The sequence below is a fragment of the Trachurus trachurus genome, assembly GCF_905171665.1.
Source record: "Trachurus trachurus genome assembly, chromosome: 22".
Lineage (NCBI taxonomy): Eukaryota > Metazoa > Chordata > Actinopteri > Carangiformes > Carangidae > Trachurus > Trachurus trachurus.
In genome coordinates this window covers 16,631,892-16,646,480 of record NC_139907.1, presented here as the reverse complement: position 1 = coordinate 16,646,480, position 14,589 = coordinate 16,631,892, and the positions used below count along the sequence as shown (strand labels likewise).

Below are 14,589 nucleotides of genomic sequence, written 5' to 3'. Positions count from 1 at the left end.
TAATGTCTTATTCACCGGTAAATTAGCCACTTTGTCATTATCCATGGAGAGATGCCACTTACTCTAGTAAATTATCTTAAGCAATTTTGTTCTGGCAGGCCAGAATGTCAAATTACTTAAAATTAATCCCGATTGTTAACTATAAACTAAAAGCAGCAATGTGATGATATGATGGTTTATGGCTGTCGATTGTTCCACTGGATTAAATATTTCTGTTTAAATCGATTTACAGTCATTAAAAATCAAGTAAAACTTGAGAAAACTTGTTTCTTTTTGTGTCAAGAGCAAAAAAAAAACATTTGACATGTGACTTTATTACATATATTATAATGTACATTACATTAAACAAAGAAAGATATCACTACATGTATCAGCCAATTACACTTTGAGGTTGGTCCGATCATGGTACTTCTGGTATGGATCATTGAGATACCAGTTCCTCCTCTTCCAAAATGAAGTTGTCATTTTATCAAAAAGTTTGCCCTGTGTTTTGTTACAGAACACAATCTCCCTCAGGCGCTTTCGTCTGGCAGGTTTCTTCTTCCACAGTTTCTTCTTGTATCCAGCCTATCACACCCAAAAACAAGATGGCAGATCACATCCTCATTACATATTTATATTTTGATGTAAAGAGAACAGTCCAATGCTTTTGCCAGGTGACAGCTAACAAACTTACCTTGCGTCTGATCCAGAGTCCACAGTGCAACCTCATGAACCTGTCTGTGACGGATTTTATACTCTTCCTTTTCCCCTTCTTGATACTGTAGTATGTCAGACTTCGGCTTGGCTGAGGAGTCAAACTGGGAACAAGAGCTGACACCCTGCAACAGCACATGAAAACAAAACCACTATTACTTAAAATACTATAAGGAAAATGTTTCAAATCTTGTATATGTGAGATTTAAAAATTTTAAATGATTGACATTTCAACTTTTAAAGTTGTGAAAATCTTTGAGTGTCCCACTGTTTCTCTGCAGAGTTGAGCACCTGACCCCTATTTACAGTATATTATATATTATACTTACACCTCTATTAACATTGATAATGAACAATCAATCAAATTATAAATATTCAAGCGTCAAGAGCAGAGGTACTCTTTCAGGCTTCAAGATATATTTTACACCGCAAGATATTTAATAATTCAGGGTGTTGTTAAGGCTGCAAACTCAACACGGATGATGACTAATCTGGATGTTTTAGAAAATATGCTTAAAGGGATAGTTCACCCTAGAATGATATTTCGCTCATTATCTACTCACCCTCATGTTGACTAAGGGCTGGAAGGGCGTAATTGTCCCGAAAAAAATTAAATAAGTCTATATTTTAAGCTTGTTTGTAGCGGAAGCTTCTCGAAGCTCCTCTTCCTGGTCCGTCCAAATATCGCGTGATTCGCAGTAACCGCACTGACGCCGGCGCAAATAGCTTCCGCTACAAACAAGCTTAAAATATAGACTTATTTAATTTTTTTCGGGACAATTACGCAATTTGGGGCTTCAGCACAAGACGGACATTACATACGAGCATCATGGAGGTATTTGGATGTTTTTTTGTGTGTGTTTTTTTACGAAGAGCTCTGGTGTCCCTTTGCAACCGTTGCATTGAAATTCACTGCTACGCCGAGACCCCCTGTAACTCAGAGAAGGGACGGTGGACTCTGATAATTCTTCCAGCCCTTAGTCAACATGAGGGTGAGTAGATAATGAGCGAAATATCATTCTAGGGTGAACTATCCCTTTAATTTCCTTTGGAGAAGATCCTGAACCTCCATGTGTTGTTTCTTATTATTAACATTCATTATCTCTCACATCTGAACCGCTGACAGAATTGTGTTGAAGCTGTATGCGGCGATAAACATGATTGAAACATATTATAGCAGAGTCACACAGTGAAGTCCTCACCGTTGCAGGATGTGGCACCGGGGAGTCTGACGCGCTGCAGCCCACAGAGGAGCGCGGACAGCGGCTGCTATGGAGCCGTGGAGAGGCGGAGGCTGAATGAGGCAGGAGAGCTGACAGAGCTGTGGTGTCCTGGCCTGTAGAGACGCCGACAGCGGCCTCAGCAGCCCTGTGAGACACAAGGACAACAACATGATGAAAACACGACATGAGCCACAGGAGAGAGAGAGAGAAACCCTGCGAGGAGCCGCTGTCACGCAGCTCTGGTGTTGATAAACTACACGAAGCGCCGCAGTTCATCACTACAGAGGCGACATGTCAGAAGATTTACTGAAGGAGAACAGTGAAATTTGAATTTTGAATGTCATATTGAACTACACACCTGACACCCTCCTCGCCAAGACGGCCGCCATGTTTTTCCCTGAATGGTGACGTATTACGGCGTCCCGTTTGGACAAACTTGACCCAATCGTTAACGCTACAGAGCGCGCTACCGCCACCTAGCAATTGAGATGTAGCGAGGCTATATAAGAGCCACAAATTTCACCTAAATAATGTTATTTGTTGTTGTGGTATATTACTGCAAGTTAGTGTCTCGTGAACGTAACGTTTGTTTAAATGCCACATCTGCCACTGCTATCTGGAGATAAAAAAAAAAAAAAGAAATCTGGTGACTAATCAATTTTTATGTAGCCTACTCCAGTGTCCACTATGTTTGAAGCTGAAGGCTTGTTTCTCAGCTATGTTTCTGCTCCATGGTTGTCACTTGCTGCAAGCAAGTTTATCTGACTCTGAGCTCTGCCATTTGTCACAGCCCCCCTTGCTGGATATTTTCCTAATGTGGAAAAACAGTGGGCCTACTGTGGTATCACAGTGGTCAGAAAGATGTTTCTCTCTCTTTCCTTTCTTGTGGTCTGGTGAACCTCACATTATCAACTGAACAAACTCTTTCCATAGCAGACATGTTCAGTTGTCATGGTAAGAAAAGTATATAAATTAATACTTAAACAGTGCATTCGATTCTTTAATTGCAAACACCTATCAGTGTTGAGAGTAGTGCACCTTGTGTAAATTAGTGGTTTTATTAGATTTTGCAGTAGCCTAACTTGATGGTGGTTCAACTATACATTTGAATCTGTATTGTCATTCAAGAGTTAAAGTTACTTTTTAGGAGTTTTGTAAGTTAACTACAGATTTGGGGCCAAAAAAGGACAGGAATGAGTTTCCATTTTCATTTTAGCAATGCTCCTCTTCAGCAGTTAAACCTCTGACCAGCCAGAGCCAGTGAAGACATGTCCAGACGATGTATTTGTCAGGCGGTTACCACCACACTTCACCTTTGTTTAGTCATGTGCAGAAGCCAAGCGTGGGCAGTGGTCACTTAGCAACGTCATCATCAAGTTAAGGAGGGATCCCATGGGCCATGGCCATACTTAGGCTGTAAATGGCTCTCATGACATTTTTTTTCTTTTCTCCAGCATTAAGTGATGAACTCAGAAATCTGAAAGGCTTTTTTATAAAACTGTATTAAAATTATCGCCGAATTTGAACCAAAAAGCCTGATGCTAGTCAATGACATGTTTCCAAAAGAATTATAAGTCAGAGACAATTTAATCATTTTTTATTTTCTTTTAAAACATACAAACACAACCTTAAAAAACAGGTGAAAAATATTAAGCAAAGGTAACAATGAAACTACGGACAACACAGACATAGTAATCAAATGCATTAAAAAAACACAAGGCACTAACCACAGCTTACACCTCTCCGTCTCTGAGGAACTACACATGTTAATGGAGGCAACAAGTCGACCAACATGGGTGCAAAGTAAATCAATTACCTTGGTAAAAAAAAGTGCTTTTCATAGGAGAGAGGTTCCCACCATATGGAGGCATGCGTCTCATATTCACCGTTCCAGCATACCTCCCATAATCTAATGACCCAGTTTACAAAAGGAGAGTGTTTATCTCTCGAGAGGAACGGCCGTTACAGTGTCAATCTACAAGAATTCACACAAGAATGAACTTGTGTTTTTCAATAATATATTCAAATGTACCACATTAAAAAAGCTGGTGAATTGTCAAAGTACTATTATGGCACCAGCCCAGGATTTTACCATCAGTCTTCTTCTATCAGTCCTTTTGTCTTTAGTGGAAACCCATACGAAGACTTCAGCTGCTTTTGTCCAACCAAGCACTCACTGCAGGAAAGTTAAACCGAGGCCCTTTGGTTCACCAGCCAGCATATACAGGTTCTGCATCACAGGGTATCCCATAGTACCGACCTTGAGGTCGCTCTTTACGTAATAATGGAGTTCGGGCTAGAGTCAGCTCTCCATCGTTGTCTCTCCGTCGACGCAGAACCATTAAAATTATGAAGAGTAAAGCCACTGGAAAAGGAAATAATAATAAGAAAAAACGTTACGGGGAAAGATCATCTACAGTTGAGCTTGTTAGATATACACAAAGGATGCATTGATGCACAAGCATGATTCTTATTTTGTTTCATTATGTCTTGCTTGCCAATAATGTGGTCTCAGTGTAAGGGCAGAAACATAATCTTTTTCCGGCGAGCAAAAAGAAAAGTTGTATTGTTTCCATGAGGCCAAATAACCAAAGGACTCATTACATAAAGTCACTCTGACATAAACTACATTAGTACAATGTTTAGTTCTTTATGAAATACAGGCTCTGTCCCATTAGATTGCAGAAAATAGGTGTGCCTAATGTTATCCAAACCATTAGTTTATCAAACACAAGCTTTTAATACATACTGGAAATAAATAGTTTTGCATATAATCAGATTATATAAATGTGGGCCATTGCAGACTGAAGCTTGTTAGTTTTAAAAGCAATCAGTTTGAAAAGCAGAATTGTAATGACAGATCATTTTACATGGTGTTGAGTAGCGGCAAGATAAATTACTGACATATCTGAGGAGCATATTGTGTATTGAATACAACAAAGGGGTCAAATCGAGTGTGTGTTTTTTTTCCACTTCTTTTTTATATGCAACGTTACTTACCTCCTCCTCCAATAACTAAAAGAGCAATAGTGACAGGAGCCAGTTCACAAGTGTCCCCTGCTTTTCGGAAGAAGGTCTCCATGCAGTAGCCTGGAGCCAAGCTGCCCTCCGGACAGAAGGCATCGTTTGGACACAGAATGGGGGTCACGTCTGGACTCTGAGGAAACGGTAAAATGTAGGACAAACGTGCAGCACATCTCTCAAACGTGCACAAGTGTGGAGGGCGCAGCACTCACGGGACAGTAGTGATTCTCTGGGCAGATATCGCAGCTTTCCTGGCCCCAGTGGATCTGGAAGAAGCCACTGCCACAGATTTGACACATGGTCTGATGAGGTGCCTTGTGCATGCCTGTAAAAAAAAAACCCACATATGACCTGGATGGATATTTATTCTCCTTCTTTTCTGTAATGAGCTGCAGCAAGCACTCTATTTATGGCCCCGTAGCTTTTTATGTTTGTGTACCTGGTCGACATTGTGTGCAGTCCTTAGCAGAGGTCTGTAGAGCCTCTGTTCCTCCCGGACACATCTGACACTCTGTACAACCAGAGGAGCTGTAAAAGAGTGTTTCTGACCGTGAATGGACACAAATTTAGATCTGGTTTATTTAAAGCCATAGTTGCAGCTTCGCAGTTTAAACTAGTTTGCTGCTTCCTGAGAAAAGGTTTGATAATAGGACATTGCTTTGACAAACAACATCATGTCAAACGCTGCCAAATTATGAAAAATTTGTAAATTGTTATCAGTTGGTGCAGTTCGACTTGTTTGGACAATTATTAAAACTAAAGATTAAATAGACCTCCCCAAGAGCCAAACACAATATTTCTATCCAGTGAAAACAAGCTGTTGTGGCAGCAGCCCAAGAGCTCGCTGGTGGACACTGGCAGTAATGGATGGAGGCTTTCAGGCTTGGCAAGACCAAGAAATCTTCTTCTCTAATAAACCAGGCAGACTGTTGCTTTTACTGGCGCAGAAACAAAAGTTGAGTTGTGGGTGGAGTTTAATGAGGCCATGCAAAGGAGTTTTTAGTTGGCTCCAAAATCATGAGACGACCATGTTGAAGAGCTGAGCCTAAAGGTGAATTTCTTGGTCTTCACTTGTAGTCATGAACTTTGAGGTTAATGTCCAATTATTCTGAAAAATGTTGGGACGGGTAAAGCAACGTTCTCCTGAACCCACACGCCATCTCATACTTTTTACATTCCCTTGTATGAGCCACGGGGATATGATCATACATGCCGTGAAATTTGTGTGCCTTCTGCTGATGATTCAAAGCAGTAACTGTGCAAATGTCCGCCTGCGTGTGTGTTTGTGTGTGTGTGCTGCCAAATATGACCATGGGATTGAAGCATGTGATGTTCGATCCACATTATTAGATAAGTGATTTTCCCAAAACACAGAGATAGTTATGAGAGATTCATCAACACTGATCCTGGTGGTCGAAAACAAGTGATATTCAAGTGCATCTTACTTGCAAAAACTTCCCAGTGCACATGGTGCGCATGAGGTCGAACTCGCCTGTGATGAGTAGAAACCTGGAAGCAGCAGAAACAAAATAACTCAAAACATGATTCATGGTAATAGGTTATATGAAAATATGAAACTATGCTCTGATCATTATCTGTACAAATTATTCATATGCAAATTAAACTTCCTTTCACATTGGTTTGGTAAAAACATTTTAAATGTACAAGTCATATTTTTTAACAATAAGCTCACTGGTGCTTTTGACTGAAGGAATGTAAAAAGTTACTCATTTACAGCACTACTGTGAGTTTTTGTCCATGGCTAAATAAACACACCTGGTGAACAACTTGTGCAACTGTCACCACCAGTGTTATTGTTGAAGGATCCACGAGGACAGGGGTGACATAGTGGACTTCCAGTGAAACTGTAGGTGTAGGTGCAAAAATATACGGTAAACTGAGCAGGGAAGTAGACAGTGCCGAAATGAAAGAAAATGTTGAATTTGTAAATATAACATGTGTCATTACTTTGTGTAGAAGCCCTGGTTGCAGGGCAGACATTGCTGCTGTCCAGCAAGTGGCTGATAGAAACCTCTGTTGCATGGGAGGCAGGCTCCAGAAAATAGACAAAGCCCGGGGTCAGCACAGCACACACACAGCAGGGTGTCTGGAGAGGAATAGAGAAAAACATCTCTTTAAACTTTGACTTCATGGATCACAAACACGCAGTCAAAAAGAACCAAAATGGTGGCCAGAAGTCAGATGACATGTGGTCGTCGACTCACTGTTGTCGTACTGCGATCCTGGTGCACAAGGCTCACAAGTGGAAGTGTTGAACGCAGCGCAGCCTGGGGTTGTGCTGCTGAGAATCACGGGAGTTGGAGTTGGACTGAGACTAGTCACGTTCTCAATGAAAGTGGTGCTAATCACAGCAGGACTGAGTGTGGTCTGGCTCACCACCAGGCCTGCAGGAGAGAGACATAGGTGTTCAGAGTCTGACACTACAGTACAGGGACAAATCTGCGAGGTTAAACAACAACTTGGGTCACCTACTACAACTTTTATTCAATTGACTTAATGTTTTGGGTTATACTGGTATCCTGGGATATTTAGAAATGTATATCACTATTTCTTTTTCAAGGCATTTACAGTAACAACCTTTATTAAGTGGTCTATCTAAGTAGATCCAAAGTGAATTCATGTTCTGATCACAGATCCAGACACATAAACAAGACAAGAAACTTGGGTGGGTTATTGTTAGCAGTATCTGCATTCCTGTGATATCTTAAACCACTCCACAAAATCTGAAGTATAACATTCACCCAGAGAGAAAGTGGAGGCAACAGGTATAAGCACGTCAGTGAAACAGAGCCCATATTGTGGGGGTAATCACATTAGCCATGTGCTTAAATGCTTTCTTGAATAGGGGCCATCCTACTCATGAAATGCAATTATTCAGAAAGAGGGTCATGTGATTTCTCTGGTTCAGTCTCCTCTGGGTTGGCAACATTTCGCTCTCAAACTGTTTAAGTGGCAGAAAGAAATGCTGTAATCCTGATCCTGATCCTAAATCAAAAAAAGGATACAGCACCAGTTTCAACTAAACAATAGAGAAAGAACAGCACAACATAAACCCAGTTTCTTACACTAGTTCTTACACTAATTAACTCATTTTCCACAAGAAAAAACTTATTTTTTATGGAGGTCTAGGTTCAGAAAGTTCAGCTTACTAAGATAAAACTTGAGGAAAAAGAGCCTTCAAAAATGGTTTTAAATTAATCATCCTGCTAAAACAATCCTGTCAATTACAAGTAAAGCAACGCATGAACTTGAATCATAATATGAGTCACACAATTGTCCAAATATATTCTCTGACACTGCGTAAGTCTGTACTGCATTGCAATATCTTTCAAACTATAATGTTATGAATAGTAAATATATCTAGCCTACTTATATAGCCTACCTATATGTCTATAATAAACCCACAATGTTCTTCATTGTGCATATTAAAGCAGTTATTTCTATCACCGACAAGAGTTGAATGGAGCTCACCTATGAAACAAGTGGCGGCTATCACAGGCAGAAGTCCCCGACTCTCCATCCTCCACATCTTATGACCGAGTGCGACCACCAGACAGTGTCCGTCTACAGCAGCATCTCATCCCTGACAAGTGGCCGCTGCCTCGCCTTTGTTTCCTGCCGAGGACGCGAGCAGACTTCTTCTCTCGCACTGGGCTCAGTCCTCTCATCAGTGTCATATGACAAAATACACATCATGTGATTTTGCTTTAGAAGGAAAAACTGAGCCGTTTCGGGCTAGATCCAGTCTGAGCTCTGGTTGTGACACGGAGCAGCCACCAGGGGCGCCACTGCTCCTTGTATGGTTTGGATTGTGCATTAGATTTATGGTTTTTATTTATTTATTTATAGTTTGTCTTATATATTGCTTAATTTATAGTAAGTAGGCTATATGATCTCTTGCCTTTGCCACATTCAAATACAAATAATACTGAAGATAACTAATATATTATCAATAAAACAGGACGGCAGGATACCACCACGTCATATCCACAGACTTGACAGTGACCTGTACCTCTATATTGTTTTATAAACAATATTGTCACCATAAAAGTCTTGTTTTCACTGAAGAATTTAAATTGTGATGTAAAAATGTTACATAACTTTGCTTTTAAAGGCCTACAGTCTCTCTCTTTTGACGAAATGACACATCTTGATGAGTAATTATTTGTGACATTTTCTACAGTAACCTCTCACCAAAACAGAAATAACACCCACACTGTAATGGGGGAAGGGAACTTTTCTTCACAAGTCACAAGATGCATGTCCACTTCTTGTTTCATATCATACTGTATATACACACACAGGTGGTTGGAATTTTAAAAAAGAAAAAACCCCCAGCATGGTGACGTTTCAAGGGAGTTTTATCCTCGTCATGAAGCCTACAGAGGACCAAACGAAGCTTAGGTCAACATTTAACACTAATGTGACTCTGTTTAAGTGAAGAAAACAGTAATGGATGGAAGTGAATGGTGATAAATCACAATGGCAGTGATAGTTTAAAGCGGTTTTAATTAACAATCTCAGTCAAATTAACAATGTAACAAGAGATGAAACAAATGATTCCGTGCATTTCTCTCCTGGCAGAAGATTCATCACTGATCTGTCTAATCTAAAATTAAACATTCATAGGCCTGAGGAACATGTTGCACATGTTCATGTCTTAAGTGTTTCCCTCTGAGAAACAGCATAAGGAGCTTCCTTCTGGACATGATGCTCTAAACTCAGCTCCAGCTCCTCCCAGCTCGTCTCCTTCAAGCTTTTCTGGCAGAAAGAGAAACAGAAAGACGAATGAGGAAGATGATCTTCTCGCTGCTGGGATGAACATTTCAAAATTCAAACACTGATTCAATCAAATAGAACTCATTGTTCACTTCCTGTTTTGGATTTTATACTCACTTTGCTGTGCACCGGCTGCTCACAGCTCTTAGTCTTGTTGCTTTCAGTTTGCTTCAGCCTTCTGCGCTCTTGTTGTTTCTCCTCCAGCTTCCTCTGCAGAGCCAAGAGTGTCTCATCTTGAGGGACGGTGAGCCGAAACTCCCGCGTGGCTTTCTTCTCCTCCTTCCTGCAATTTGCCAAAGTATTTCATTCATGTCTGTGTTATATTTGTGCGTTTGTATGTCGGCCTTCCTCTGTCCACATTTTCCCACTGCCGTAATGAAAAGAGAGCCAAACATTATCCTGACCTTATGGCCGTGGCCTGTGCCAGTGCTCTCCTGTGGAGGTCGATGGTGTCCATCTGCTCCAACAGCAGCTGTTTCTTGTTCTGCCTCACCTCCAGGATCTGTTCCCGTTTCTCCTGCTGCTCTGTTTGCTGGACCTCCTTCAGCAGGGCCAGCCGCTCCTTCAGCTCGGCCAGGGACATCTCTCCCAGCAGCTCATGGCCTGCAGTCTGACACAGGACAAACAGGTTAACCATGGATCAGAGAGTGAAAGTCTGTGAAAAGCGAGAGGTCACACCCTCCCTTGTCTTTCTCTCACCTCCGTGTCATCAAAATTCTTGACTCTAATGTGAGGCAGCGACTCAATAGTGCGGATTTCACGGATAATTTCAAATTTTCTGCTCAGTTCTGCCTGTGCTTCCTCCAGTGCCTGACGAAGGAGCTCTCGACTCTGCTCTGAGACTTCTTTCACTGTGAAATTGGCAAGAAATTATTGAGGTTAGAAAAGGAAATCGTGAAAACAAAAGGAAATTATATCACAGGTGATGTCAAACAAGGCGCACCTATACTTTGCTTGAATTTCTGTATCTTTTCTTTTGCTGTTTTTGAGCTCTTGTGTCCTTCTGCCACTTGTTGCACCAAGTCTCTCATTTCCTTTTCCTCCTGCAACCTTTTGTCAGCATATCTCCGCATCAGCTCTGCTGTCTAGGAGACACAACAAAGCAGCCATAAAGAAATACATTTTTTATGCGTAACTGTAAATCCCTTTACAATGACTTCTTTGGGGGATGCTTGTAGAGAACAGAGATGCCTTTGTGTGATTTAATGCACTGTGTCATCTTCTCTAAATGCCTTTTCTTTTTGGTCGTTGAGGGAGCTTTACAAACCTCTTCCTTCTTCAGCTGAGCAGTCCTCTGGTTGCGCTCCATTACGCGTTTTCCGGCCATAGCTGCTTCCTCATAACTGATGCGTCCCTCCAGGCGCTTGCGCTCAATCTTGGCCAACTCCTCCTGAAGGCTCTTCTCACGCATCTCCTTTTGCCACTGAAGGAAAGGAGAGGGGTCCCGAGCCCCTGCTATCAAACGCTCCACCCTGGGGTGCGCAGAGACACATTAAAAACAGCAACACAAGACAAGATGGTCACATAAAGCAGAAACTGAATTAATTAATCAAATTATTTTTAATTTAGTCGTGTTCTATGCAAGTTAAAGATCATTGTGACATGGGCTATTCCTTTAAAATAGGTCAAGGAGTGGCAGGTTAACACTGAGCCGTACCTCTGCAGCTCCTCCTCCACCTGACGGTCATACAGTGCCCCCTGCCTCAGGATGGCTGCACTGTTGAGTTTGATGGGCCAGTTGTTGGTCTAACAGCACAATGAACACATGCAAGTGAATATTAATATAAAGCGCGCACACAATAGCTACTACTTATAACACACACAAGACGAAGCCCTCACCTTGTTCCTGGAGGGGCATTCAGAGCTATGAAATGAACGGGAGTTGACCTTTGAATCCAAGTCTTCCTTAATCTGAGACATCAGTCGCTGGAATTCAAGTGATGGTTCAGCAGAGAAGCAACAGATCAATAAGAATGACTCAAAAATTTATAAATTATAAATCACAAAGTCAGTTTCAGAAGATAGTCCTTACCTTGGTGCGTACAGACTTCTGTGGATTTACACATCTGAACTGTTTTATATTTGCCTCATACAGCAGCTCCTTTGGTGAAACATAACAAAGACATGTACAGTAAGTACACAAACATCAGTGCTTAATATTATGTAATAATTATGTTACAATATCAACATCATCTTCGATCTTTTTCAGTGTTTTATTGTTGCTGGATAAGGCGGCTGTTTATTCACACCTGTCAAATCTCTCCTGTGTTGTAATTTGTTTATACTAATTCATATTTGACCTTTTTAGATGTTGTGGCATTTTTCTGATGATAACTTCATTTGCTTTCAAATACTGTACCTCAGCCTTTTGACGGTTCTTTTGCTTTATTTCCTTTATCATCTCCATCTCCTTTGGGGCCTTGTATGTGCTGTTTGGTACCTGGAAAACAAAAGCCTCGTCAGTTGTGCATCAACCTCTGTGCAATTTACCACAATGACCTGACAATGACAATGACAATGACAGAAGTTCGTCAACATGTAAGCTAACTATGAGGCAATGTTTGAAGAAAATTCTGTGTATAACTGGGAGTGAGGCTGACTGGTTTGGATTTTTCCTGCTGTGGGATGATCTCAACTGCAGGCAGGGGCTGAGGTTTGGGTTTGGTGAGGGGAAACTCCTGCGGCTCAGTGGTTTTGGTAGGAACTTTCTTGACATGACCGCCTTCAGATATTTTGACAGCAAGCTGGTCAATGAGAATATCAATCTCAGGGCGCCACCTAAAGGACAAATAGACAAGTGCTCCAGTATTTTGTCTTCATGTGTAACCTCAGATTGATTTTATTGGACTTTCTTTATACCTGAGCAGGGGGCAGATCCACTGTTTCTCCACATAGGCAGCATTGTAGATATTATTCCACTCCGCTTGTATCCTTGTGGTGAGGTTTGTGAAGAAGAAATTCAGGAACTACAATTAAACACAACACATACACAGAGTGCAAAGTTGCTTTTGATTGCTGATTCTTTCCAGTTCAACAACAGGGGTGTGTTCAGAAAAGACAAAACAAATGTGTTTCTTACTGGGTGTATCTTCTTAGTATCCAGAGATTTGACAATGTTGCTGAAACACTGAAGCCCAATTTCATCAAGTTCAAATGTGGCAAGGTAACAGATGACTGAAAAACAACATAATATTATAAATATCACTGTTTTATTCTGAGTGAAATGAGGGTTTGTGATCGTTTACTTCATTGACTTACTGACAAACTGGCTGCGATCACCTCTGGATAAGCATTTCCCATTCTGCCCATAGAAGACATTGATAACTACATCCAGTAACTTTTTGTGCTCGATGCATCCAGACACTAAATCAAGTATGAACTGCTTCTGTTGAGCATCCTGGCTCTGTAACAGATAACAACATTGTGCAGGGCTTATAATTATTTAGAAAAGGTGCATGAACAAGCAGTACCAGGACTTTTACCTGAATTTACCCACCTGCAGATCCTTTGAAGCATCTTCAATGAAGTCATCCAAACACTGTCTGCCAGCGCTGAACTTATCGAGCAACACAATGGCCTCCTTGACAAGTGATCCATAGCTTGATGCCATCTCTGATCGACCTGCAGATACAGCAGTTAGTGAAGATTGTGGGGAAAAGAGCTACACTTGCGGAAAAGGCCAGAGAAATACAGATATTATTTTTAGAAAAATATATACGGTAGCTCTCAGTTCTACCTGAGAGAGACTGAAGTAGTTGCTACATGCATAGCCCACTAAAAACTCCCAGGAAGATTCACGGTGCAGTTTGTTTTTTAGCTCGAACCGTTGCCATTCAGTCGTTGCTTAGCAACACACTGGTGTAAACAGAAATGTGTCCCAGCTCCAGCAAATAAGAAACACTTTAAAAATACGAGTAATATCGACATATGAGGGATTAACGAGCTTTATTTTTTAATTACTAAACTGTTTTGTTCACTAGATACGAAAAACATTCATGGTTTTAATCTCTCGGATGCAGATTAACAGTCTGACATCCTGATCCTTTGTTGGCTGCCATAACAATAATAATGACGTAGCATATTGTGACGTCTGCGCGAACCGTGAGCTGCCTTCGCGCTCTGTAGGAAATACTGCAATTACAAAATTGAAAAATAAAACGGGAAAAGATAATAACCGTAACAAATTTAAGACCGTGTTTGATTGTAGTAGAAAATAAAAGTTCAACGAAAGAAGGAAAAGTGACTAACTTTACATGAGGGTTTAGTGTGGAAAATCTGATTAGTGTCTAAATCACATGCAAACTGGGGTTTTAGAGTAGTCTCACACAATGCATCATCTGAGTTCCTGGCTGCATTAATCTGATTAGCATAATCTGATTATTTTGTGGGCATGTAAACAAAGTCATTAGTTTAGTATTTTGTTTTGAAATTGGACTTTCTTTTAACTTGAATAAGGGTATTCAGGTTATCAACCTGCTGATAAAACACTCTGTGACAGTGCACACAAGGAGGTGGACCTTGAATTCAGATTGTTTTGAAGTGTTTCCAGGTCATGAAGAATGACTGGGTGAAGCTTGATGTGGGCTACATTGGCTATCTAATATAAAGTAGGCCTAAGTCTTAATTAAAGTCCTGATCAATCAATGAAATGTGTCTTGTCCATTGTTATCTTTTATTTGGCCTTTGTTGTGCAGAATAATGTAGCCTATATAATACCCTCTGACAGTAAACAGTTTTTAAATCCATCTAATTCCTCATCTTAAATCTGAGATTAAGACATGTACTATGTAACAGTGGGGGTGTTGTGCAACATAATAAAAATATTGAAACCCAAACAAGGTCCAGT

The 14,589-nt window shown here is 40.8% G+C and overlaps 3 protein-coding genes across 3 annotated transcripts; all 3 read right to left on the bottom strand.

The window, feature by feature from the left end:
• Nucleotides 1–294: 294 nt before the first annotated feature.
• On the bottom strand, nucleotides 295–2,346 carry mrpl35 (mitochondrial ribosomal protein L35). The gene is made up of 4 exons (XM_083998737.1): nucleotides 2,278–2,346; nucleotides 1,899–2,064; nucleotides 677–821; nucleotides 295–567 (listed from the first exon to the last, which is right to left on the bottom strand). The coding sequence occupies exons 1-4, from the start codon at nucleotides 2,306–2,308 to the stop codon at nucleotides 379–381; spliced, it is 531 nt and encodes a 176-aa protein (XP_083854863.1). The 5' UTR covers nucleotides 2,309–2,346; the 3' UTR covers nucleotides 295–378.
• A 1,163-nt stretch (nucleotides 2,347–3,509) lies between these two features.
• LOC311005620 (uncharacterized protein) lies at nucleotides 3,510–8,616 on the bottom strand. The gene is made up of 9 exons (XM_083998082.1): nucleotides 8,436–8,616; nucleotides 7,169–7,348; nucleotides 6,912–7,050; nucleotides 6,720–6,808; nucleotides 6,389–6,452; nucleotides 5,383–5,471; nucleotides 5,156–5,268; nucleotides 4,920–5,076; nucleotides 3,510–4,284 (listed from the first exon to the last, which is right to left on the bottom strand). The coding sequence occupies exons 1-9, from the start codon at nucleotides 8,491–8,493 to the stop codon at nucleotides 4,127–4,129; spliced, it is 1,047 nt and encodes a 348-aa protein (XP_083854208.1). The 5' UTR covers nucleotides 8,494–8,616; the 3' UTR covers nucleotides 3,510–4,126.
• Nucleotides 8,617–9,617: 1,001 nt separating this feature from the next.
• On the bottom strand, nucleotides 9,618–13,353 carry cfap99 (cilia and flagella associated protein 99; the record flags this gene model as incomplete). The annotated part of the gene is made up of 15 exons (XM_083997589.1): nucleotides 9,618–9,725; nucleotides 9,861–10,026; nucleotides 10,148–10,353; nucleotides 10,443–10,594; nucleotides 10,687–10,828; nucleotides 11,011–11,215; nucleotides 11,401–11,489; nucleotides 11,583–11,669; nucleotides 11,776–11,844; nucleotides 12,103–12,183; nucleotides 12,344–12,521; nucleotides 12,603–12,709; nucleotides 12,823–12,917; nucleotides 13,002–13,146; nucleotides 13,240–13,353. 15 exons carry the CDS (start codon nucleotides 13,351–13,353, stop codon nucleotides 9,618–9,620), a joined length of 1,944 nt encoding a protein of 647 aa, XP_083853715.1.
• Between the last annotated feature and the right edge of the window lie 1,236 nt (nucleotides 13,354–14,589).

Bases quoted from the DNA above. Each gene is read 5' to 3' on its own strand.
- LOC311005620 (XM_083998082.1), bottom strand. From the start codon at position 8,493: ATGTGGAGGATGGAGAGTCGGGGACTTCTGCCTGTGATAGCCGCCACT. The intron at 7,349-8,435 runs GTGAGCTCCATT...TCTCTCCTGCAG, and splicing joins AGCCGCCACTTGTTTCATAG to GCCTGGTGGTGAGCCAGACC. The intron at 6,809-6,911 runs GTAATGACACAT...CTACACCTACAG, and splicing joins AACCAGGGCTTCTACACAAA to TTTCACTGGAAGTCCACTAT.
- mrpl35 (XM_083998737.1), bottom strand. From the start codon at position 2,308: ATGGCGGCCGTCTTGGCGAGGAGGGTGTCAG. The intron at 2,065-2,277 runs GTGTGTAGTTCA...TGTGTCTCACAG, and splicing joins CTTGGCGAGGAGGGTGTCAG to GGCTGCTGAGGCCGCTGTCG. The intron at 822-1,898 runs GTGAGGACTTCA...GTGCTGTTGCAG, and splicing joins CGGTGCCACATCCTGCAACG to GGTGTCAGCTCTTGTTCCCA.